The sequence below is a fragment of the Pseudochaenichthys georgianus genome, chromosome 4 (assembly GCF_902827115.2).
Source record: "Pseudochaenichthys georgianus chromosome 4, fPseGeo1.2, whole genome shotgun sequence".
Classification (NCBI taxonomy): domain Eukaryota; kingdom Metazoa; phylum Chordata; class Actinopteri; order Perciformes; family Channichthyidae; genus Pseudochaenichthys; species Pseudochaenichthys georgianus.
Genome location: NC_047506.1, coordinates 10746638 through 10774187, shown reverse-complemented (window position 1 = coordinate 10774187; position 27550 = coordinate 10746638). Strand labels below are relative to the sequence as shown.

At 42.0% G+C, this 27550-nt stretch overlaps 2 protein-coding genes across 3 annotated transcripts in view; both read right to left on the bottom strand.

The window, feature by feature from the left end:
• Positions 1-277: 277 nt before the first annotated feature.
• LOC117445473 (histamine H3 receptor) lies at positions 278-6664 on the bottom strand. The gene is made up of 3 exons (XM_034081194.2): positions 4429-6664; positions 3757-3923; positions 278-2141 (listed from the first exon to the last, which is right to left on the bottom strand). The coding sequence occupies exons 1-3, from the start codon at positions 4703-4705 to the stop codon at positions 1284-1286; spliced, it is 1302 nt and encodes a 433-aa protein (XP_033937085.1). The 5' UTR covers positions 4706-6664; the 3' UTR covers positions 278-1283.
• A 95-nt stretch (positions 6665-6759) lies between these two features.
• impact (impact RWD domain protein) overlaps positions 6760-27550 on the bottom strand; it is a 46129-nt gene continuing 25338 nt past the window's right edge. The window contains exons 10-11 of one of the 2 annotated variants that reach the window (XM_034081195.1): positions 10562-10696; positions 6760-7340 (exon numbers count right to left, since the gene is read on the bottom strand). In XM_034081195.1, coding sequence (XP_033937086.1) covers positions 7281-7340; positions 10562-10696 — 195 coding nt within the window. In that variant the 3' untranslated portion in view covers positions 6760-7280. The remainder of the gene's footprint in view (positions 7341-10561; positions 10697-27550) is intronic. The other variant, XM_034081197.1, reaches the window with a different exon arrangement.

Genomic DNA, 27550 nt, shown 5'->3' with positions numbered 1-27550 from the left:
CGCTTTCTGGCTTCCTGTCATTAGGAGTTAGAAATGTAATGGCTATGTAATAGATTAGAACCTTCATTATCCTAAACTGCTGGGACATTTCCCTATAGCCAATACCTTTATATTTTCTACTCTTCACTTACTTGTCAGCATTGATGTACAGAGCCGACAGAAGCAAGTGGAAAGTACGTTATGCTGGCCCGGGGTGTCTAAATAGTGCTTCCGGGCCAGTTAAAATGTCGAGCCCTGCACTTCCTCCTACGTCGACCAATAACAGGTACAGTCAGAAAGCAGGCAGATTTCATTTTATTCTTTCTTTGGCTACTTACAGCAACACACATTCATAGCCAAAATACAAAGTAGTCAAGTAGTCAGGGTGGTATAAACCAGTCAAGTCTCTGAATAAATACTATACTTTAAGAACACACAAACATCTAGCTTGGCATAGATATTATTCTACAAAAGGTGTAATGCTGTTCTCATTTAGTCCTGTACATTTGTAACATCAACAAGAACACTTTTTTTTATTTATTCAGTGCAGATTCATTGTTGGCAGATGATGGCACTTGATTTCCCTCTGCCCTTAGCCCACGTTTCAGTAAAAATGAAATAAAACATTATCGTGATAAAAGTTCACACAGTAAACAAGTACAGGTTATTTTCTTCTTTTCAGGTCATTCCAACTTTGACATCCTATTGCTGCATGAGGGAAGGCTTACATTCTGCGAAATACTTAAAACTAGGTGAAAGGGTTTCATGTGCAGAGAGATTATGAAACTTTATAAAGACCACAAAATCCTATTTTTCTTAAATCTAAAAAGGAGTTTTTTTGTTGTCACAGCAGCCCTGTAAGAAACTGGATGTTGGCTGAAGCTGCTTCACGCAAAGTGCATTTTAGCAGCCAGACCGTAATTAAACAACTTGCTAGTGCTGTACAGTAGTTCTTGTATAATATTTTAGACTAAATTACAGTCATCCCCTTCTTCATTCATCTTTTCACAGCATTGAGCAAATAAATAGTTGTGCGCTGAGAGATCTTAAACCATATTCCTTCTTTCTGTCCGAGTTTGTCAGTGAATATTAAAACTGCAGTTCATTATCTCCGGGGTTAGGGTTCAATTGTCATATTGCTGTCCAATATGCTGTGACAATCCTTGAACAAATGACTTTGACAAATACATATATTATTGAGAAAAGGTTTCTTTTGGATGGAAGAACAGTATAATGGATTTTTACAGTGTTTGACCAACAACATTTACAGCATTTCTAAAGCATGGAAGTGCAATTGAGTTCATCTAACAAGACTGAGCCTCAATCTGAGGCTGAACTGATTGTCTTTTGGGACACAGTATCTTTGAGAAAGCCCTTCGAAAGCTGCTGTGGCACAGTGGGTAGAGAAACGGGTTGATGGCAGAGTTTAGCCACAGAAGCCAGAATGTTATTTCGTACCAGTAGTGCGCCACACATTCACCGCTACAGGCGGCACGAATAATCATTAGTAGAGTGTAAGGAGCCCAGCAAATGGCAAAAATGCAAACAATAATGGCCAAAGATTTGGCAATCTTTTTGTCTCGAGACAATCGAGATCCCTGTGTCCTTCGGCTGGGTGCCATGCAAGAGGCTGTGTGCTGAAAGAGCCTGGAGTTTGTTCTGTTAGGAGAGAACTTCTCCCTCTGCAGGTATATTTGACTGTTAATGGGCTCCCCGCAGGAGGAAGGTGAGAGGACATCGTCGTCCTCGATAACTGCAGAGATAGCAGTAGGCTCACTGCAGGACACCTTCCGAGTCTTCACAAAAAACACAGACCAGCTTCCTCCTTCTCTGTGCTTCTTAGTGATCCTCTGCGCTTTGGCCTCGTCCTCCACACAGGCGCATCCCCTCTTGGTCCTGCGATGGATGTTCAGGTAAATGCTGAGATTGAAGAAAGTCACAGACACAAAGGGGGTGAAGAACTCAAAGGTTGAAGCGCTGAGCAGGAAGTACCAGGTGTAATAGAACTCGGCGTGGCACTCGTGAGGGGGGACGACACTCTGGCCGACGGTCGACTCCCAGAAGATGATGGCAGGGCCGTAGAGGAGGAAGGCCAACACCCATACCGCCAGCATCTTGAACACAGCCTGGCGGGTCATGTTTCGCTGTGCTCTGTATTTAACCTGTGTGAAAAGAGGGGCACAAGTGTGACTCACAGCAAGGAACATGAACTCAGCTGCACAATAACGCTATTTGTTACATTCCACAGATGTTCCCATATGAAAAACGCACTTGCTTCTGCTCTCAGTGCCTTGTACAAATGAAGCCCTGTTTGTATATTTAGACGCAGTAAATAACCACTAGTGAGGCTCTCATTCTGCTGTCACTGAAGCCAAATAGAGAAAGGGGATGCCAGGCAGAGAGCCACATTCACTGATGCAACATAAGAGTGTGAAAGAGACATCAGGTTCCTCAAAAAAATCCACTTTCCCTTGGCATCACCCTTTGCTCATTCTCTTTACACTTGCTCCAATTTAACTTCTTCTTCTCTCAGTCTAAACTCCATCTCGCTCTTTTATTGGGTTCTTTATTTTGTTTTTTCTTTGCCTCTGACAATTACATATTAGTTCAATGGAGGTTGAAACTGCAGGGTATATCACGATGAGACAATGATGCTGCAACCTTGGCTTGAAAGCAACTTTAAAAACCAGCTTCCTTGGTAGTAAAAAAGAAAAAGATCTTTCCACGGTATCATTCCAATAAGGCAAGACTCACATATTTCCATTTTATATTACAGGAAACCTGCTCTCTGATTTGAAAATGAATAACCAAATGAATAATAAATTCTACTGAGCTGTAGAGATCAGACCATCAATCAAAAGGAGATAAAAAGCAGTCAGAGGCAAAGAGGTGTTATTAACATACATACTAAGTAAGCAACTACACAACCAACATTTCTCTCAATGTGGCGTCCCACAAATATAGTCAATTAAAAATAAGCGCAACATTATCAAAACGATCCCATGGAAATATTTAGGAAAAAACATGTCCGGGAGATTTATTTGCGGGAAGATAATTTTATAATTATTTATTAATACTGGGTCAACAGAATACAACATCATGTGTTGATTCAATATCTGGTTGTGCTGGTACCAGCTATTTAGTATTTCACTTTCACATGTTTTTGGAGTCACAAGAGACGGATTAAACAACAGGAGAGGGCCTGGTATCCTAATTTTTGTCTCAATATGAGTCAAGCTCCAAAAACCATGGATTCTTCTTCTTCCATGATTTACCTCAGCACATTATACTCTTACTGCCTCTAAATTGCACAATCCTTCCAGACACCATACCTCCTAGAACATGTTAATCCCAAACCATTATTGCACCGAGTATGTCATATATTTTCAAATGTTGAAAAGCAAGATATTATTAAACTGTTTTAATTGTCTCACTTGAGTAGTTCTTCCTTGTGGGTAAAATTGAGTGGCCTTTTAGCCACACTATATTTGTCCTTATGGACTTCTGAGTTGAATGCTAATGTTTAAATCCAAGATATTTACATACCTAATTGCCACAGCTCAAGCTCTGTGTTTAAACTGACACCCTTGTAAAGGATAAAGCTTTGAATGTCAATGACTACTTACTGCAGAGCAAACTGAGAGAGTGTAACATTTAAGAATTGACTGTGGTAGAGTGTGTGTGTGTGTGTGTGTGTGTGTGTGTGTGTGTGTGTGTGTGTGTGTGTGTGTGTGTGTGTGTGTGTGTATAATGAGCACCTCTGCAGCCTGTACTTACGGCTCGTGTGACTGACAGGAAACGGTCATAACTAATGAGGACAATGTTGAAGACTGAGGCGGTGCAGAGCAGGTAGTCCATAACCAGCCACACCTTGCAGAGCCCTTTACCCAGCATCCACCGGCCTGTCAGGTTGTACGGGATGTACACTGGGATGCAGAAGGCACCTGAAACAGCCACACACACGCACTGCATGATAATTCACCCCCACAACCAATACTATTAACATTCACACCTCTCCAGACCCGCCTGGATGTGAGACCCTGTACATGTGACAACAAAAATTACTGCTTGCTGCATTTTACCAGACAGAGGTTTTATACATTTTAGAAACAAGAGCAGCTTGCATTGGGTTGTTTGATTTCAGTGAAGGGTATAATGTATCTAATGCAGCAGATACGAGCAGAACAATAAGAGGGGTGTGAATGCTACAAAAATAAAACTAGGATGCTTCAAATATAAGCAATATTTAATGAAGCAAAAAGGACAAGGTCACATACACTCAACAATGACTTACTGTAATTATATAGGGAAATAACAATGGGTCTGGGGCGTGCAGAAATAGCCTTTTAGTGTTTCTCCATTCATAGGGAGGAACAAGAGACTTGAAAGAGCCCCATTTGAGCGACATGACAGAGAAGACACAAAGAAGAAGAGGAGGCACCAACTCACCCACGAGGAAATCAGATATAGCAAGGTTCAGAAAGAAGTAGTTGCTTTGATTTCTCAGGGATTTATCCACAATAAAAGCCATGATGACCAGCGCGTTCCCAGCCACCACAACGACAACCAGAGTCACCATGAGCACCGATAAGATCACGGCCAGGTAGCCCGGGAGGACAGTCCCAGCCTCGGACACCGCTGGAGTCAAGTTACCGCTGGAGTTGCACTCCAGAATATGCGCGCTCATAGTTAATATAAACCCACACTCATTGTAGACCTGTTTCATTTCAAGCACAGAAACAACGCACAAGTCCAATTACGCGCCCAAACGTTCCGCTCCACTGTAGACAGGAGTCAAAAATGACTGGAGACCTGTGGATAAATACTTTTTCCAAATCTTCCATTTTTTCTTCTTATTTAAATCTCTGTGTTTAAGACAGATACAAGTTTAAATTGAATCTTAATTTTTAATATTGATATTTGTAGATCCTCTGGGTGTTTGCTCCTCTCTCTGGTCAGCAGGTTTTTAACCCTGCTGTCTGCTGGATGTGCGGGACTGCGGGTGCCGTGGAGCGCACACTTGCTTTTGTCACCCACGTCAAGCTAGCCATACTAGAAAACAAGTGCTATATCCGCTCAAACGTACACAATAAACGTCTTACAGCAACCTTGTACAAAAGTGTTATAATATGTATCCTATCTTGGTAACAATGTATTAAGTTACAGTGACGTTACAGTGAGTTTTCTCAACACATTATCCACATTCAAAGCCACATACAGAGTGTATCCTAAAGGAAAGCCACATTAACGACAGTTAAAATCTCGAAAAGCCTGTGCAAGCCCACATTAAACCATAATAGTGTGTTGGTTGTTCACCACATTAAAAACCCTCCAAAATATAGTGTAATCACTTCAATTTCGACACATGCTCGAGTTGTAAGTTGAACAAAGCGCTTTTATTTTGTAGGCAACAACATTTCCGGTATCATTCGAGTGATTTCTTCGCACTTGACTTTTTGCCTCTTTGTCCGCGCAGCAAGTGATCAAAGTCTGCAGTCAAAAGCTGAAGTGGACCAGACGCCTGAAGCAGACCGAGATGAAATGACCTGAGCTTCAGCCGGCAGGATGAGAGGAGCTACATCAGCTGAGTGTTTAAACAAAGCATCCAGTCATTCAGAGATTCTGAGGTCAATGTCCACTTAACAAAGACAGGAAACACCACGATTTACCATCGTCTCCTTCCAGCAACTCAGACAGGATATTTTGATAAGAGAGACTTTAGAGCATCAATAAAGAAAGTCAGTTACATTCTTGAAAAAGCTTAACCTCCATGATCAGTTTTTTTGAGTTTTTGAGTTAAAAAATAAAACCAACAAGGTCGCTTCAAGTCCCTAATTGTTCAATATTAAATAGATAAATACAACATTATTTAAATAGATAAATACAACATTAAATAGATAAATACAACATTATTAAATAAATTACAGAAGAGAGGTGAAACCCCCACTGTTTTATGAACATATTAATAACAATATTTGGGATTGAATACTTGCATGCTATGAATTGATATTTATATTATTGGTCTTCGCTGTAAAATTGGACACACCACAGCTCACCATCTGGATAACATCTATGATTGAAGTGGGCTGAATATTCTCCTCAACTCTGAATATGAATTTATGTTCGTGCATCTTTTCACAAGCCTCTAAAAATACAATTAGGGGCTGAGATGATGTGTTCAGCATGATGACAGCTTGTCAGGGAGGAAACAAGTTTTTTAAGTGAATTAGCTCTAATTATACCCAATGGTTGAAATGAGCAGGCAGCTTTGTGCACAGACATGGATGAAATGTCATGAAACTCTCTTGAGTGTCATTTATATTCTCATTTAAATTAAATGTCATCATTGGATCGATATCAGTTTTATTCCCTCAAGATAACCACATGTTTTTTTTATATCACAATAGTAGGATTGTGGTGGGGAAAACTGAAATGCCAAGGGCGATGATGAGCCCTGTATATTTTTAGAAAGCAGTTCTCTGCTGCCTAAAGCCAATCCCAGAGTGCTTCATAATGCAGACTGTGTTTCTCCAGGCATCAAGTGAAACCCAAAATGAAGAGGTGAGACAAAGTCCCACAGGAGTCAATGTGGGGTAAACGCTACAGGAGAAATGTGAAAAGTGGAATATTTAGCAGGCTTCAAGCATGGCAAGTGGATTTCATATGCATTGGGGAAAACGGTCATGTGGATTATGTGCAAGCGTGAGAGTGTTTTTGTCGATGACACTCAGTGAACTTCCTTTTGTTGAGCCATGTGATCATATTCTTGGAAACGCTGAATGAATTGTGTATGAATTTAATTTACAAGCCGATTGGCTGATGGCTGAATTAAATATACAAGAACATGTTATTCACACTTTGACATCAAGACAGAATGGAGGATTACCATTTAAAATGAATGGTGACAAAATATGTGAACAAAATCCTCCTTTGAAGTGTGAAATTACGCTTTGGTTTTCTAAACAGGTGAATCTAATCCTGATGGGTGAACTCTCTATGAAGATGTCAAAGTAATGTTTTCTGCACGAGTCTCGAGGTTTGATTGTTTTGATGAAAACATCTCATTTCAATGCTTCTCAGTCAAAATGCTGTCATATAAGGTCCAGAGTTGAGGCAATCAGCTAAAATAATTAAACGTTGCTTAAATATATTGCAATACTCGTCATGTTGAATACATTATTTGCAATTGCAAGAAATCCCTGTTTGACTCCATTAAGACACAATTTAAACAACCTTAAAACAACTTTCTCAAAAAGATGAAAATGTGTTTGAATAAAAGTCTTTTTAGTCTTGTCCCACATTCATTTCATCTTCTTGCTTTTTGGCCTTTTGATCTTCGCTCCAGATTTGGTGGCCTCATCCTGTGAAACACGAGGAAAGATTTAAGAAATTGAACAGACTGATAATTATCTTACATTAGCACCGGACTTAATGTCGCCAAAGCTTATATGTTTAGTATTTGAGTGCTGATTTAAAGCCCATGACTCAATTTGTGACACAGACATTACCTGAACGCCTGCTGCGATTCCCTACCTTACTTAAATGTGCAAATTACAATGTACTGATTGGCATGCACCCTACTGCTTTAATGTATTCAAATAATTGTATCACATCAAACATTGCAATTTCCAGTACGCTTATAATACATCCTCCCACTAATTATTGCTCTAACAATTCAGGCTGCCAACTTGTAGACCTTTTTGCACTTTAACAACATGTCTGGACAAAAAGCCAGCAACAATGATAATTTCCTTTCATGCAGCTGAGTGGAACATTTTAATATGCATGCCCCATTATATGTAATATGGAGTTTGCAATAGAGCTGTAAACCAGTCACTCACAACTTGTTGTCCTAATTACAATTTAAATAATGTTCCTTCCCATGTGGGTTGGAGTTTCCCGTCAGTTTTAGCCAACAGGAAGTAGACATGTTATTGTTTTAATGAGTGTAATCAGTGGCGGCCGGCCCATAGGGGCGCTAGGGGCGCCGCCCCACCTCTTGCCAGATACAACAACAACAAAAATAATACAAAAAAATATATATATTTAAAAAAAAATATTTAAAAAATATATATATTTATATTTTAATTTTTAATGAACAAGTAAATATCATACAATTAGTATCACAAAAATGTATAATCTACAATACAATCTCGTTTAAAATTGTGTTACGATGTCTAAAGTTACTTATAAGTCACCTGTTTCCTGCCTGGCCTTGCCCATGGCATTAGTTTATCATTACCGGGCAGAGCCCCCGAGCGAAACAGCAGCAACCAGCAGGTTGCAAAAGTCTCAATAGTAAACTGTGCCGCCGAAACATAATTTCAGCCAATCAGCGCCGTCAAATATTTTGGTCACGTGGGCGCTCACGTTGGCGCCCATGTTGCTTACGTGCGTTGACATGAGTTGTTTTTTAGACTCGTGAGTGACCAAGGTTACGCAGTATTTGGATGAGAATGGTGTGCAGGTGGAGTCGCTGGAACCTCGGTCCGCCCAAGAGCTACTCTCCAATCCTTTTGAAGGGAGAAGTTTGGGAGATAAATTGATACTTAAAGACCTTGGACCGGACCAACCCGATTTGTATATATCACAGCAAGCTCGTGAAAAAGACAAAACGTATCAACAAGGCTTCTCACATGGCTAGCAGGATGCAAACAGGTAAATGCTATCTTTTGTTTCACATGCTTGCTCTTCAAACTGCCGGGGACAGATACGATCTGTTCAGAAACTAGACAAAAGTTAAACAAGTACAAACCACAGACTGTCTGTGTCATGGAGAATACAGTCGCTGGTTTATTTATGTCTGTAGGCCGTTGTTGTGAGTGTGGACGGTCGGAGCATATATAGCGTTAGCTTAGCCAAGCTCCATTCAGGGAACAAGCATTCTAAAAGGTTTTTCGCCTGCCGTCTGTCTGCAGACTTGTCAAAGCATTAATTCATGGTTTTTACTAACCGGTATCAGTATGTTGTTACGTCGGCATCATTTAGAAACGTGTATTACAATTTAATCACGTTAAAATATGTTCATGTTGTTGTAGCTGTAGCTCCCGAGCCAGCGCGTCTTGTTTGAATGATGCGAGTAAACACAGCTGACAGCTGCGGTGAAACTCGAGCGACTAGAGCGATGCGATAGGAGCGTTTAGAGCGAAGCGAATATTCGCATCGCGTCCGGTCTGAACGCAGCATTAAAGCGAGCTCCGCGCTGCACTGGAAATGCGCCATTACATTACCAGAAGTGGTAATTTAAGGGGTAATTTCTCCCAAAAACATTTTTTTTACTCACTCTATCAATAGCCCCACCAAAGATATTTTCCACCAGCCGCCACTGAGTGTAATGATACAAGTGTCAGCTACTTTTTATCTTGTTAGTTGCTGAGGTGTAACCTGTTCAGCTCTTGTTGTGTTCAGTCTATTTTCCTCCTAAATCCATCTCTTTCCCCAGAATTATTGTCCTGTTTTCCAATTTACCTCAAAACCTGTTTAGCCTCTTACTTGGACATTAGAATATTCTGGATTTTCATCAACAACATCTATTCGTAGATAATCGGTGTACCTCAGGGGTCATTTATGGCTCCTATTTTGTATTCCTATCCATGCTTCCTCTTGCCATGACTCTTGACAATTGTATTCAAATTCAAATTCAAAAGGGCTCTATCGGCATGAACATTTCAAGAACAATGTTCAACATTACCTTTCAGGCTGCGCTGTATTCTGAATCAATCAAAACACGCTCAGTATAACATTTGATCCCAGCTCAACCTTTACAAATCATATCACTGGCTTTTTTAAACATATTCACTCAGAACATATTCACTCAGAATAATTTGTAAGGGCACTAAGAAATTCACGCTTTCACTTATCACAGAAAAAATTGTTTGGTTCATAATAAATGTTAAACTGAATGTTTTTTTTCCATTCCATTCAAAGGAGCTTTTCCAACCCACAGGCAGTGACCTATAATTAGCCGTCATATAGTCCTGGCTTGATGTTGACAGAAGAACCTTTGTTGTTAGGAGAGAAATCAAGTTCTGATTTTTTCTGAATTGATGGGGTTTTGAAGTAGAATTTGTAGGTTTGCATTGCCTTAATTCTGTCTGTGGCAGCAGCTCAAATGTCAATCATGTTATCAATGGAATAACTTTTCAGAACACAAAGACGACTTCAAAGCAGACTGGACCTAACTTCAGGCCGCTGAGAGCCAGCAGAGACTGTTTGATCTCCAGAACATGTGGCAACCAGACACTTCAAATGGACCAATATATAATGTGACAGCACCTGAGGAGAACTGTGGACACACAAAGCACACACAGGCTATATGATTTTAATGTATGTTAAACTGTAACCTGTAACGGTTAACTATCTGACAGTCTGTCCTCTTTTGACTTTCAGAATCTGCTTTGGTTGTCAAGAAAGACAAATCATTTATTTGTTTTGAGATAATTGGGTACATATCTGGGTAACAGTCAATTAAAATACAAGATATCAAATGTTTACCAGCATTAGAGAATCTGACAGAAAAGTCAAATTTGACCGATGACATGTCAGTGGAAGATGACAGAGAGATATTGTAAGAGTGTCTCACCGTGGAGGCAGTGTAACCTTCCTCCACCAGGATATTTCTGGCACAGTTGTTGATGTGTTTGAAACGGTCAGGACCTAATAAAATACCTCCGTACCATCGAGACACGACCACCATGACGTTTCTCACATCCAGAATCTGTGGTGACAGACAAACACATGGAAAATGTGAAAAGAGTGTCAAAAAGGGACACAACACCCCTTCGCTGGCTACCAGCACGATATTTCACACCAGATGCGATACGGTGGATGAATCTTCATTAAGTGTATCTGGTTCAGGCCATCAGCTGTCAGTCTAAAGCTGATGGTCTGGGCCTCCAAAATATTTAGCTTTTTGGATGTGCTTCACAGACTCGGATATCAAAATATATTTCACTTTCATCTTCATGTGTAAATATCTAGCACCAGGAAATTCTTAGCACACACACTGGAAGGTTCCAAAATTGTAAATCCTCCATAAAATCATGGAGATAAAGCACTGACTCCCATGGTAGTTAACTAGCACTGTTTACTAAAGATATGAATACCTGTTAAATAAACAGAAATGTTTATTAAAATAACAATGTTTATAATCCACAAAGCAATGTCAGATGTGTAAAAAGGAGTCATAAAAAGACAATCAAAACAAGAGTGTGCAATAAGCTGTCTATTATATTAACAATGGATCAAATGTTGCAAATATTATTATTCTTATAACTTTGAATGAATGAAGGTCAGCCGTTATCCATCCTGCATCTCTCTATTGAACAGATTCAATTGACATTCATATTATCACCAAACCATGAGCGATCTAGCCAGTCACATCTCCTCCGTGGAAAACGCACATCCAGACGCAGCAATAATTGTGTTAGGCGACTTCAACCACACCAATCTGTCCACGGAGCTTCCCAACTACCACCAGCAAGTTACCTGCCCCAGCAGAGGAAACAACACACTCGACCACTGCTATACTCCACTCAAGGAGGCTTACCGTGCTTCTGCGGGAGCTCCGCTCGGCAAGTCGGACCACGCAATGCTGCTGCTTATCCCGAAGTACAAACAACAATTGAAATCCTCGGAAACACCAATAAAATCCTCCAAGTCCTGGTCCACAGAAGCCATCGAAAAGTTGTGTGGATGCTTCGCATGCACTGATTGGGAAGTTTTCAACGCAGCTGGGGACCTCCATGCCTACACCGACACAGTGACCTCATATGTCCAATTTTGTGAGCAGCTGTGTATCCCGACGAAAACAGTAAAACAACACAACAACAATAAGCCCTGGTTCACCAAAGAAATTCAACAATTAAGAAAGGACAAAAACTATGCATACAAATCCGGAAATAAAGAGGACTATATGGCTGCAAAATACAAACTTAGATCTGGAATAAGAAAAGCCAAATTCAATTATGCTTAAAAAATAGAACAGGAAATTTCAAACAATAACACTAGGACAGTTTGGAAAAAACTTCAGGTCCTCACCAACTACAAAACAAAGCCTCCCCCCACACCTGAAAATGACCATCAGCTTCCGGACAAACTGAACGCCTTCTACAGCAGGTTTGATCATTCTCCAGTTTCTCCACTATCACCCCCATCTGCCCCCCACTCTCCGACCATTCCTCATCAAAGAGGCAGAGGTGAGGTGCACGTTCAGGAGACTGAAGAGAAACAAGGCGGCAGGCCCAGACAACATCAGCCCTGCGGCACTCCATCACTGTGCTGCAGAACTGGCCCCTGTTTTCACCAACATCTTCAACTCCTCCCTCTGCCAGTGTTCAGTTTCTCACTGTTTTAAGGAATCCACTATCATCCCTGTACCCAAGTCTAATAAAATATCCTGCCTCAATGACTACAGACCCATAGCCCTCACATCTGTGGCGATGAAATCATTTGAGCGCATCATTCTCAGGCACCTAAAAACCAGCAACTCCCCCCTCATGGATCCATATAAATTTGCTTACAGAACCAACAGATCCGTTGATGACGCTGTCAACCTGGCAATCCATCACACACTACAACACCTGGAATCCCCCAACACCTACGCCCGCATCTTGTTCCTGGACTTCAGCTCCGCTTTCAACACCATCAACCCGGAAAAACTCTTCAATAAACTAATGGACATGAACACTGACCCCTGCATCTGTCACTGGATCCACAGCTTCCTCTGGAACAGACAACAACGGGTCAAAATAAATAACTCCACATCTCTCCCTCTGCACCTCAGTATAGGAGCTCCACAAGGCTGTGTCCTATCCCCCTGGTTATTCTCACTCTACACAAACCAACTTACATCTCAGCACCCCAGAGTCAACATATATAAATACGCAGATGACACAACAATAATAGGACTCATCTCAAATAATAATGAAACACAATACCTCACTCAGATCCATCAAGCAGTCACCTGGTGCTCAGAAAACAACCTCCTACTTAACACAGCAAAAACCCAAGAAATAATCATCGACTTCAGGCGAAAGCCACAGCCCAAATCACCTCTATCTATCTCCGGCAAACTCATTTCCACCACATTCTTGTGAATGCCAAGAAATTCACATAAGCAATAACCTCAAATGGAAGACCAACACAGACCACATCTACAAAAAAGCCAACCAAAGGCTATTCTTTCTAAGGCAGCTCAAGAAATACAGAGTGAGAAAACATCTCCTAATCCAGTTCTACACAGCCATCATCCAAAGCATCCTCACATCATCCATCACCGTCTGGTACAGCAGTTCAGACAACCTCTCCCGGAATAAACTTCAACGTATCATCAATAAAGCATCAAAGATCATCTGCAGTCCCCTTCCATCACTCGAATCACTTCACCACCAACGAACTGTCACAAGGGCAAAGAAAATCATTTCTGACCCCTCCCACCCAGGTCACCATGTCTTCCAACTTCTGCCCTCAGGGAGGCGCTACAGGTCACTGTCCGCCAAAACCGCTCGCTTCAAAAACAGCTTCTTCCCCTTTGCAATACGGACACTAAATGGACTCTAAATAACCCCAATGAACAATAACAATCCACCACACCTTGAACTTTATGTTATGATATGTCTTTGCCCTGTGCTGTGTGTTGTACTTGTTATTGTATGTGGAATTGTATGGAACAAGCTGTAATACTCTGCACTGAACACGAATTCCACCAGCCTGGCTGTGTGGTCATTAAAGATTCTAATCTAATCTAAACTCCTGATAAATAGCAAATAAGCAACTTTCCCAAAATGTCAGACTATCCCTTTAAAATAAATAAGGGAACTTGACTCTGCCAAGCAACACACATAAAAGTGCAATGTGTTATTTGAGGGGACTCATCCACATCTGCCACGGCTGCCAACACTATTAATCAGCTCCTTTTTTTTTATCCATCACCTCACACTTCAACATTAAGAGCCAGAGAGCAAGAATCTGAATGAGGAAATGGGAAGAAAAGCTTGTGGAGAGGAATGAGATTAGAGAAGAATAGATGAAGGAGAAAGCTCTTCATGGAAATTGCTCAGAACGCTTAGAGTGTGACAAGTAGAGGTAGACAGCCGACCTGATGCCATCGCTCAGTTACAGTAGGTCAGTCAGCTACAGAGATGACCTGAGAACACCTCTTTCCTCTGCTATAATGCAGTGATGGTGCTATACCTGAGTGTTACATTCACATGGAAATGTGCATTTTGTATTCGGAAGATGCTCTACAGATATACATCTATCACAGTCAATATGTTAATATTTTACTATTCAGTCTAGTTGTATTTTTCATTTTTGAGATGTATATATTAAAGGTGGGGTAGGTACGTTTGAGAAACCGGCTGGAGATACACTTTTTGTTATATTCCATGGAATGCTCTTAACATCATAACTAATCAATAGCAATGAATATCTTAAGTGCTTTGACAAAAAATCCATACAAAAATGTAATCTCTGGAAGCCGTGGCGCTGTAAAAAGCATGACCAATCATTTTAGCCGGCCCGGCTAAAATAACTGGATGGCCTACCTGCCTGTCAGCCTTCAATCTGTGCACAAACTTATCTCGTGCCCTCATTGGTCATGTGCGCGTTTGTGTGTGTTCTAGCGCACTCGAGCTGGTTTCTCCAAAATTACCTACCCCACCTTTAACTGATTATATTTGTTTATTTTCTACTTCATTTCATTTTCAAATTGTGTGCAATGTTTTGTTTAATATAAAAATATTTACAAAGAAAATCAATAAAGTAAAGTAAATCTAATCTATATATACTCAAGTTCCATACTTTGGTATATTTTTGAGGTACATGTTTTTAATCAGCACAGCTCTCCACTTTAAAATATATATTTATATTTTTTAATTAGCTGTCATAACAGTCCTATTTTATTTTGCTTCGTATTCTTCTCTCCGTTTCTTTGTATGCACTGCATATTGTAGTGTTCTCATGCAGTGTGTTGAAACTCTGGTGTAAACACTGAGTTAAACCGCAGCCAATGAAGTTTGACCGTTTACTGTCACAATTCTTCATAGACATGGCGGTGAAAACTGTAAATAAACACAATACATTCTTCTTAATGTAAATACAAACTTAAATTGCTTTCCTGCATTCTTTACAGTGTTTGTAAATAGTTGTAAATAAATCATAACTAATCAATGATCTTTGTAACAATATTCTTCCTAATAAATTATCTTTCACATGGAATAGGTCAAATAGACGAACTTACAGCATTGCCTCTAGGATGTTTCTTATGGATGGAAGCAGATTATATTTGGAGAAATACACTCTCTGGCCATGCCGTTTCTCTAACGTTAAATCGGAAATGGCGATGCCGTAAACCGGAGGTGACGCTAAGAATGGCGAACTTAAAGATAACATGACCATTAGCACTCCTAGTGGTGACTTTATGAACTGCAAACAAATAATAACATAAAATACCTTTAAGACAGCACACTCCCCGCCTGACCTCCACACAGTCCACACTCCAATGACATTTTCCCTCTCTGTCTGTGTCTGTGTATTCTCTTGTTCTGATTAAACCAGACAAATCTTTTTTCTTGTTTTGTATCTATATCTACGCCGGGATCCGGAGTCGAGACTGATCCTCTTGCTTTGGTCCTGTGTCCTGGATCATCTATCCTGAGTTCTGGATTAAGTCGTGGACTTCGGGTCGTGGCTGAACCTGTTTCTGCGGTCCTGCCTTGGGTCTCGCCATGCTGCTTCCCTGATGGCTTCCACAGGATTGTAGCTGACATCCTCGTGGATTCATCTTCTTATTACAGACACATGCATTTCCTAACATTCGGTCTATATGCTGGAAAATGTATTATCTCTTCGATTTACACACGGCATCTATTGCACGTCTGTCCGTCCTGGGAGAGGGATCCCTCCTCTGTTGCTCTCCCTGAGGTTTCTCCCATTTTTCCCCTTTAAACTGTGGGTTTTCTCTGGAAGTTTTTCCTTGTACGATGTGAGGGTCTAAGGATAGAGGGTGTCGTTTTTCTCATACTGATATTCTGAACAATCTGTGCTGTTGTATTTGCTGTAAAGTGTCTCTACTGTAGGCTATTTTTATTATATGTACAGCACTTTGGCTCGACCAAAAATCGTTTATAAATGTGCTATATAAATAAAACTTGATTTGATTTGATTTGACCTCTGTGAGGTCACTAAACTTAGAATCAGTCTTCTGGGAGAAGCAGAACAACTTCTGCAATTGGTCTGAGAACTGTCTTAATCGTGCCTTGGTCCGTCGTCTTCACTTCAACTTTTCTTACATTTCCATCCTTTCCAGGAAATGTGGATATGATCCTGGCCATAGGCCAGCAGTTGCGGGTTACCTGCTTGTCTCTGAGCAGAACTAGATCCCCAACTTGAAGGTTTCTGCATTGCACTGTTCACTTCTATCGATGCTGAAAAGAAGGTAGATATTCTCTCCTTCAGAACCAGAACTGGTTGGCTAGAGTTTGAACTTGTCTCCATTGCTTTGTGTACAAGTCCTTGTCAGAGAAGTCTCCTGGTGGAGGCAGAACTCCTGTCTTCTGTGTTAGGAGCATTGATGGTGAAAGTATGAAGGGGTTGTCTGGATCCGTGAGGAGAACGTTGTTGAGGGAGACACCAGAGTACTTGGCGCTGGAGTCAAAGACCACCCTGATAATGTTTGGCTTTTTTGGATGATACACCCCAAAGGTTGGGGGATACCAGCACTCCTCATCTTCTCTCAATGGTGGTGCTAACTCAGCATGTCCGTTGGCAAAGATATATTTCATGAACGCCACATACTGCTCCTGCGTCTCAGGTTTCCCTTTTAAGGTTTGTTGCAGGGAAGTGAACCTGTTCACTGCCTGCACTTTGTTGTTCGGCAAAGGCCTGCGTGGTTCTCTAAATGGTAGTGGAATGACCCAACTGTTGGCGTCGTCTCTGTAGACACTCTTGTCCATTATCTTTAAGAAGGTGACATTTTCCACTGACATAGCTGGTCTGTTGTCATGTTCAGTTTGATTGAACACTATCTGTCCCAGCATTTTCTCAGTAACCTTGCCAGGTCTGCTGAAGCTTTGCTGTGTCTCTTTAACATGCATAAAGCTTGTGCATGGATTGAACATTGAATGGCGACCACTGTCCAACACGTTGGTTTTAAACGCGTTGACTATGGGCTTATGCACATTACCCAGGCAGACCTCTCCTATCACTACCCAGCCCAGGTCCAGTCGTTGGGCAAAGGGGGCATTGTGTAGCCTTTATTTAACCAGGTGAAAGCCCCTTGAGATCAAAAGATCTCTTTTTCAAGGGTGACCTGCAGCACATTAGTTACACATGTAACATAAAAACAACAGAACAACAATAAGGATGACATACAACATAATGTACAGGGTACAGTTTACAAACTCTATTTACAGTGACAGGTACCATGAGTATCAAACAGCATGTCACCCAGCCGAGTTTTAGAATGATGCAGGGGAACCAAAGTGCTCAGTTTTAAACATGTTTGCAGACTGTTCCAATTTAGTGGAGCTGCACAACTAAAAGCTTTCTTCCCTAAGACAGTCCTAGCACTTGGCACATCTAATAAAACAACATCATGAGATCTCAGGCAATAAGTACTTTCAATTTGTCGAGAGATCAGAGAGCAGATTAAAAAAAGGTAGTTACCCAACATGGCTTTATAGATGAACATGTACCAATGACTGAGCCTCCGTACAGTTAGTGAAGGCAGACCTGCCTTGGCATACAGGGTATAGTGATGAGTAAGTGCTTTACAGTTAGTAACAAATCTCAGGGCACTGTGATAGGCTGCATCTAACTTTTCCAGGCAATGGGCAGGTCCATTCATATAGATTAAATCACCATAGTCCAGCACAGGTAAAAAGGTCACAGTGACTAGCCTTTTCCTGGCTTCAAATGAGAAATAGGACTCGTTTCTGAAAAAGAAAGCTAGTCTAACCCTCAGCTTTTTAAGCAGATTAAGGACCTGAAGTTTAAAAGTAAGACAATCATCAAGCCAGATACCTAGGTATTTATAACAGGTAACCACTTTGAGTACTTGTCCTTGCATAGTAACAATATCCAAAGCAGTGTCTGTAGTCTTTTTAGCTTTATAAAAGAGCATTACCTTGGTTTTATCAACATTTAAAAGAAGCTTAAGCTCAGCGAGCTGAGTCTGAATAATATTAAAAACAGCCTGTAATTTAACACCAGCCTCCTTAATGGAGGGACCTGCACAGTACATCACGGTATCATCCGCATAAAAATGTAAAGTAGCTTCATCCACATTTTCACCTAAACTGTTGATATATATATATAGAGAATAAAAGTGGACCTAAAACAGAACCTTGAGGAACACCATTAGCAATGTTTAACCACTCAGAAGACAGCCCATCAAAATGAACACATTGGGACCTTTCAGAGAGGTAGTTCACAAACCCTACTGCATGGCTGGATATGCCAATACTGAGTAGCCTCTGCTTCAAAATGCGATGATCAACGGTGTCAAACGCTTTGGAAAGGTCAATAAATAGTGCTGCACAACTCTGCTTATTATCTAAAATACTCGTAATGTCATTCACTACTTTCATTGTCGCAGTGATGGTGCTATGTTGCTTTCTGAAGCCTGACTGATGTTTAGACAGGATATCATTTTTACATAAAAATTCCTTTACCTGTTCACTCACTTGGCGTTCGAGCACCTTAGCCAGAACTGACAATTTAGAGATTGGCCTATAGTTATTTAAAATAGTTGCCTCCCCTCCTTTTTAGCAAAGGCAAGACATAAGCTGACTTCCATACTTTTGGAATTGCATTTGTGCTGAGGGAGAGGTTAAAAAGAGTAGCAAGAGGAAGAGCAATCAAATCTGCAGCTATCTTTAAAAAGAAAGGTTCTATGTTGTCCGGGCCAGCCGGTTTATTAGGATCTAGCTTGGATAAGGCTGGCCTCCTTGAAGACCACCGTAGAGCTCTCTCTGCCGACTTTAAGTCTGCCATCTCAACTCTCGAAGCAAAACTAGACAGAATCCAAGCGACTGTGTCAGACCGTGCACGGTCTGACACAGTCGCTTGGATTCAGACAATTGCTTCGCTCGAGTCCAATGCTAACTTGCAGGACGAACGCATGTTAGCCCTGGAGGCTGTGCTACGCTAACGGACAGCAATGTTAAACAGCAGGCCAAAGACACTAATCGCGAGTCCCGCAGCCGGCGCAACAATATAAGAATTGTCGGTTTGCCAGAATCCATTGAGGGCCCTCATCCCTCGACATTCTTCCTGAAGCTGCTGATGGAGGTCTTTGGTGAGGGCGTCCTTGATTCACCACCGGAGTGCGACAGGGCCCACCGCTCACTCACCGACAAGCCCAAGCCAGGGCAAAGGCCACGGCCGGTCATCATCCGCATCCACAGGTACCAGCAGAAGGAGAAAATTATCCGCGAGGCCCGGGCCAGGAGAGGCAAGCTACAGTACCAAGGTACGCCCATCGCCACCTACGAGGACTACACACCCGAAGTGATGGAACAGCGCTACAAATACCGAGAGGTGATGACGGAGCTTTACAACCTAGGGCTCAAGCCAGCCCTGCTGTTCCCTGCGAGGCTTTCCATCGTATCGAAGGAGGGAGGTAAGAAGAGATTCTCCTCGGTGGCAGAGGCTAAAGGCTACATAGTATCCATTCGTCCTGACGCTGACTAGCACTAACGGTGCCGATAACTCTTGCGTCTGATGGGACGTTTAGTAAGAGACTATTACTATTACTTTTTTCGGATTCTGCTTTCATGGGCACTTTTTGTACATGCACCTTAGCCGCTCTGGTATTTGCACTGATAGTTTGAGCCTAGTGCTGATATTGCAATGAACATGAATGCACCTGCTACTGTTTACACTACATGGGGCCCAAGTACTTGGACTGTTCTGAATGCTGTTTGAACTGATTCCTTCTATGGGTTTTAACCCTTAAAGTGCAATTTATTTTGTTTTACTTGATCTCTGGGCCTTGTTTGTTTTTATGTATGTTACTTGAGATCTATATCAGTGCCTTATTGCCCTCTGCTATGCTTATATTGGCTGGCTGCTTACCTATCTATAGATGTTGTTATAATTACTATTCTATGCATATACATACACTTGTTTTTTTTTGTTTGTTCACTTTAATACTCTTCCGTGTTACAATGGGCTTCCCGCTTTTAGTATAGCGAACGGGCCCCCGGAAGATAAGTTCAGCTGTTGAGCTTTGAGCTATAGCGCTCAGACAAGGTTTGTATTTGGGATGCTCCAGGTATGGTCACATTTGGGTTTATGGGTTGTGTTTTGTTTATGGTTTGTCTATTTTTGCCTTCACTTGTTTTTTTTGTACTGTTTTTTTCCCCCTTCCCCGGTCTTCTTCTTCCCCCCCACCACTCCTCTCCCCTCAATCCTCGGGAAGCACAACGGTTTCAGACCACCTTCATTAGACTCCCCATATGACTAACAGTATGATGACTGCTGGCAGAAGTGTGCGCCTGATCTCCTGGAACACCAGAGGAATGAACAAAGCTATTCAAATTGGTAAGGTCTTGACTCGACTGCAACATCTTAAAAGGGGACATTATATTTTTACAAGAAACACACCTTAAAACGTCTGACACCCTTTGCATCAAGCGGGCGTGGATGGGCCATTACTTCCACTCAAGATTTTCTAGTAGAGCCAGAGGTGCTGCCATTATTATTCACAAGAGTGTGATGTTCGTACCAACAAATACTATTCTCGACAATAATGGCCGCTACGTCATAGTTTCAGGTGTCTTGCAGGGCATGCCTGTAATTTTGGTTTCCGTTTACGCACCCAACTGGGATGATGACCAATTCTTTACGAACCTTTTTGCTAAAATCCCGAACGCAGACAATCACCGCATAATCATGGGTGGAGATTTGAACTTAATTCAAGATGTGCACCTCGACAGGTCATCCCTTAAGCTTGGCACTCTCTCAAAATCCGCTAATGTAGTCTCAAATTATGCAGCACAATTAGGAATCTCAGACCCTTGGAGATTTAAAAACCCTCAAAGTAAAGCTTTCTCTTTTTTCTCACACGTCCACCACACATTCTCGCGAATATATTTTTTTCTGCTTGATGACAGCTTGCTACACCTTGCCAGCGCGTGTCAATACCATTCTATAGCCACCTCAGATCACGCCCCTGTATCAATTGACATCCACTTCCCTCTTAGTGTTACTCCCGCTAAGTTGTGGAGGTTTAGTTCCCACCTGCTGTCAGATGACAAGTTTAAGGACTTTGTTAATTCACAGATGCGTTTATATATCGAAATTAATGACACTGCTGATGTAAGTTGTGGAACAGTGTGGGAGGCTTTCAAAGCCTATGTTCGTGGGCAGGTTATATCGTATGTTTCCAAACTAAGAAAGGATGAAAGGGTTCGGCTGTCGGCAATTTTGGAAGAACTTCTCCGAATTGATGAAACGTATTCCTCCTCCCCCTCACCGACCTTATATAAAAAAACGCATATTATTACATTTGGAACATGACCTTTTAATGACGAGCGTAGCGGAGAGACAACTGAGGCAAACTAAGCAGCACTTTTTTGAACAGGGGGACAAGGCTGGGAGGCTTCTGGCTCAACAGGCTCGGGCAGTTAACGCCTCCAGATTAATCCCCAAAGTAAAGTCGCCGGAAGACAATTTAGTCTCTGACCCGATTGAAATAAACAAGTCTTTCTTTGAATTTTATAATAATTTGTACACTTCTGAATGCCTCATAATTGGCACAATAAACCCAAATCCTCTTGACTCCTTAACTTTCCCCCAAATTGACGTAGTTAACGCAGGCGGAAAGGGGGACCCCATTTCATTTTATTTCAAACCTTTATTTAGACAGATAGGTCCCTTGAGATCATGGATCTCTTTTACGAGGGAGACCTGCATCAATTTAGTTCCACATGAAACATAAAAACAAACAATAGAGGACATCATATTTACATATTCACCAACACTTACAAACACCCATAGTGTCAGAAAGCATCTTGTGCACACGTGCCTTAAAAACATTCAGAGAAATAAAATTGCTCAATTTCAATTTGGACTGTAGGCTGTTCCAAGCAAGTCTCCACTTTAGAGATACAGGAAGCCATCAAATCTATGCAAAATGGGAAATCCCCTGGTCCGGACGGCTTCACAGTCGAATTCTACAAGGCGTATTCGTTTCTTTTGGCCCCAATTCTAGCAAGGATGTATAATGATTCCCTTAAAGAAGGCAGATTACCTCAAACCCTATACCATGGCATCCATCTCTCTACTATTGAAGAAGGATAAAGATCCTACTCTTTGTGGCAGCTACAGACCAATTTCCCTCCTAAATGTTGATTGTAAAATACTGGCTAAGATTTTGTCCGTCCGCCTCCAACTCGTGATACCTTCTATAGTTCCGCTTGACCAAACAGGCTTTATGATAGCGAGACACTCTTTCTTCAATACCAGGAGGCTACTTAATATTATTTTCTCGCCCCTGTCCAATGTCCCCGAAGTCATAGTTTCACTCGATGCGGAAAAAGCTTTTGATAGGGTGGAGTGGAGCTACTTGTTCTTCATTTTAGAAAAATGTGGCTTTGACTCCAAATTTCTTGGATTCAACTTTTATACGCCTCCCCTTCTGCATCGGTAAACACAAATGGCATTCAATCGTCTGCCTTCCCTCTCCAACGTGGGACACGCCAGGGCTGCCCGCTTTCTCCCCTATTGTTTAATTTAGCCATCGAGCCTCTAGCTCGGGGGTGGCCAACCAGTCAGAGGTTAAGAGCCACATTTTTTTCTATGTTATTGCAAAGAGCCACATAAAACACAGTCACTAATACCGCTTGTTTCAGTTTTTGGTTTTCTGGAGACAAGATTTCAACCACGTCACTGATGCATTTTTGTGGCACTGGGATATATATTTTTTAAATGCCCTGGAGCAGAGAGAGGAGCTGTGGATTATTGTTATTGATTAATGCATCAGTGTTTCTTAGGGTCAAAAACACTAAACCCACAACTTAAAATGAAAGCGTTTAGTTTATTTTATAAAAGAGCACATGTTCAATTTGAGAAGTGACAGTAGTTATAGATTATTTGCAATTTGGTGCTATATATATATTTAAAAAAAACAAAAACATTTTTTAAACACCTTGAATTTCAGGGGGGGCGCAGCGCCCCTCCAAGACAATGGTAGGGGAAACACTGGATAGCGTTTAATCAACGATAGGTTTCCCCCCCTCAAAGGTGATTGGTTCACTGCATCGCAGGTATTATTGTGATTGGCTCTTGGGCCACATCAAAATTAGACGCGCTGTCATCCTCTCATACTGACACCTGACACCACACATACACAAGTAGGGAGAGCCGGGACGAAAGTAACACGGGACGAAAGTAACACGGGACGAAAGTAACGGAGCGATTTTATCCGAGCCCAAACAACTTTGACCGGCCAAATTACGTCAGAATTATCGGCATTCAATACTTAACAGATCTACTAAATATCAGGTTTAACTGTCAGGAGTAGCTAGTGTTGTCACAATACCAACATTTTGGTTTCGATACCAAGTCAAGAATTGCGATTCCGATTCTTTTTCGATAATTTTCTTAAAAAAAGGGAAACAGTCTTAAATGTAATTATTGTGCTTTATTTCACACCAGAACCATAACCATAACACAAACGTTTAAACAATGAGAACAATAAATAAAAATAAATTACAAGAATTCGTATTCAATAAAATTAATTAATTAATTAATTTCTCACAAACAGGCCTCGTGGTGTCCGTAAGCTTGCCCTCACTGTCAGAGATATAGCTAAAATACTTCCACATTTCGCTTCTGGCGTCTTTTTTGTCAACAAGCCGAGGCACAGCGGCAGTTGCACTCCCACTTGCAGCCCATGCTTCTCGTTTTCTCACATGCTCTGGCAGCTAGCGCGTGCACGAGAGAGGGGAGGCACTTGAGCGTGCTTGAGAGGGGCGGGACTGCAGGCACGGCTGCAGTGCAGGGAGTGGAAGCAGAGCGCCGAACACACACGGCTCTTATTAAAACGGTGCTTTCTCACCGGAGTACTTTCCCCCGTCATTCTTAAAGTACCGATACTAATGAAACGGAGGGTATTGCGGTACCATTCAAGTATCGGTACACCGTGCACCACTAGTCAGGAGTCAGTGTCTCTCCCCCAAACTCACACATATACAATTCGATATGAACTGAAGAGCCGCATGAAACTAGGCAAAGAGCCGCATGTGGCTCGAGAGCCGCGGGTTGGCCACCCCTGCTCTAGCTATATGGCTCAGAGGCCACAATGGGTTTGAGGGCATCACTCGCCATGGTATAGTTCACAAACGTTCCCTTTACGCGGATGACCTTCTCCTATACGTCTCCAATCCTGTGTCCTCTCTCCCTCCTATATTGTCAATCCTTGAGCAGTTTGGTCGTTTATCAGGCTACAAATTAAATCTCCAAAAGAGCAAACTATTTTTTGTAAATCAACTGGCGAAGACACTCCCCCCAACCGCTTTTCCCTTTAATATTGCATCAGACGGCTTCAGATACTTGGGGGTATCCATCACCAGCTCCTTTAAAGATCTGTTTCCCAAAAATGTTCAACCACTCTTAGCTAAATGCAAATCGGATCTAGGTGGTCTTCCCTTCACTTATCCCTTGTTGGCCGTGTCAATCTTATTAAAATGGTAATTCTGCCGAAGTTCTTATATCTCTTCCAGCATATCCCAATTTGCATCAATAAATCTTTTTTCACCAGTCTTGACAGTCAACTAAATGCGTTCATTTGGGATGACAAACCCGCCCGTCTTAAAAAATCAATTCTTCAGCTCCCCAAGTCGGAGGGTGGCTTGGCACTCCCGAACTTCCGTCACTACTACTGGGCCTCTAATATTAACCGACTCCTTTAGACTCCTAACTCCAGCCCACCATGAGTTCACATGGAGATCTCCTCCTCCTCTAGCTCCTTACACTCTGTGATTTGCTCCCAACTTCCCATAATGATGCACAAAATCTCAGTCAACCCAATTGTTACCAGTACTATTAAGATTTGGCTTCAATTCAGAAGGCAACATGGCTTACACAGAGCCTCAATCCAAGCTCCGATTCTAAATAATCACTCATTCTCTCCATCCTGCTCGGACCCCACCTTCCGAATGTGGGCTGCCAACGGGCTTGTCACAATTAGTAATCTTTACAAGGATCTGACTTTGCATCCTTGTCAGCCAAATATCACCTGCCAAACAGTCATCTTTTCCGCTTCTTCCAAATTAGGCATTTTGCTCAAAAGCAATTTCCCCATTTTCCCAACCGCCCCCCTGAGTCAGGAATTGACCAGTTTCTCACCCTTGATTGTGACCAAAAAAGGCTGGAATCTACTATTTATGGAAAACTTGCCTCCTTTAACCTAGCCTCTACTACATCTATAAAAGAGTCCTGGAAGGGTGAGTTGGGTGTAGACATATCTGACAGTAAGTGGAGGGACATTTTTCGTTTGGTGCAAACCTCATCCATCTGTGCTAGGCATGGTCTAATGCAGTGTAAGGTGCTCCACAGGGCTCACTTTACCAATGCTAAACTAGCCAAAAATATTTCCTCTTAGAAGCGATGCCTGTAACAGATGCAAGCAATCTCCTGCCAATCACACACATATGTTTTGGTCATGCCCCAGCCTGAATGCCTTCTGGTCTAGTATTTTCAAAACCCTTGAGCTGGCCCTTAACACACCCATACCCCGTAACCCTCTAACTGCCTTGTTTGGCCTCACCCCAACACAGAACATGCCCACCACGACTCAGTGGGTCATCGCCTTCACAACACTGCTGGCCAGGCGTTCCATTATTCTTAAGTGGAAGCACGTCTCCCCACCCACACATGACAGGTGGATACAGGAACTATTACAGTATATTAATCTCGAAAAGATACGATTTTCACTACAAGGATCCCTGACACTCTTTCATAAGACCTGGACTCCCTTACTACTGCTAATCAATGACCTTACAATCAACCCTGATGCTGATGAGGTGTAAGTGAACCCGGTGGGGGGGGGAGGAGAGACCTTCACTTCCCCCTTTCCTTATCTCCCTAATACATTGACCATTAATTTTTTTGTCTTCTCTGTTTCCTCATGTAACTTGCAGTACCGTTATTTCCCTGGTATTTATTTTTACTGACTATTAACATGAAGTTTATGGTAGGGATGATCCGATTCACTGGAGCTTCCACAAACAACAATCAACTTAATTATTACAAGTTTACATTCACTTTGGATAATAACACGGGAGAAATTAGCGGAAGCGCTCTCTTTTCCTCTCTCCCTCTCTCCCCTCCCTCCCCCTATCTCTCTCTCTCCTGACAGCCTGTCTGTATCTCATGCAGCTCACTGATCTAGTAATGAGTGACCCGACAGTGAAGAATAAATATATTTATAATAACTAGTTTAGCTTGTTCCAGAGGTAGATAAAATAGCTAAGTGTGTTAGGTCTAACTCTTGTGTATTTCGTCCCGCTTACCGGTCCGGCGGGCGGAGCTGCAGGATTTCTGCTTCACACACACGTTGCATACCGCTATTTTACTGTCTTTTTCGGACACCTTAAAATAATGCCAGACCGGTGAAGCCATTTTGGCGAGCTTGTTGTGCCGCACACAGAGAAAAGTGTCATGTATTTTACGTCATGCGATCGGCTCTCGCGATCGGCTCTCGCGATCGGCATGTTTAGAGAGCACCGATCGATCGGTAGAGAGTGAGTATCGGCCGATATCGATCGGTGACCGATCGATCGGAGCATCCCTAGTTATTGGTCTTTGTATTTCATGTAATTTCTACCCCTCTTTTCTTTTTTTTATGCTGGTGTTTTATGTTTTGTAACTTTTTGATTTATGTCTTGTTTATAATGTGATCATAGCCCATAGGGGTGAGGGTGGGGGGTGGGAGGTCGGGGTGAGGTAACTATTTAATTTTCCTACAGACCATCTTCTATACATGTGTACCTACTGCAGAGATGGGGACTCGAGTCTGCGACTCGGACTCGAGTCGCAGACTCGGACTCGAGTCGCACTTAAGTCGCACACACAGAGACTCCAGACTTGACTTGGACTCGTGACCAAAAGACTTCAGACTGGACTTGGACTCGTGTGTTGGGACTCGTGAACAATCATTGTGTTTTCTATTTTTGGCGTATTAAAGGTGGGGTAGGTACATTTGAGAGAAACCGGCTCGAGATCGCTAGAATTTGAAAATACACAACCGGAGATAATCTGCTAGAGGCTGCTACTTCCTTATAGAGCCCGCCTCCTCCAACATACACGAACGCGCACATGACCAATGAGGGCACGAGATAAATTTGTGCCCAGATGGAAGGCTGACAGGCAGGTAGGCCATCCAGTTACTTTAGCCGGGCTCGAGTTTCATCAGGCACTTGAAAACTCACCCGGAGAGGTCCGTCAGTCACATTAACGCATATGGATGGTTAGCAAACATGTTTAGCTCAGCATCAGCTATGTAATGTTAACTTAGCTTGCTGCTAGCTTTGTAACAGAATATTTGAAAAGATTAGTGAAT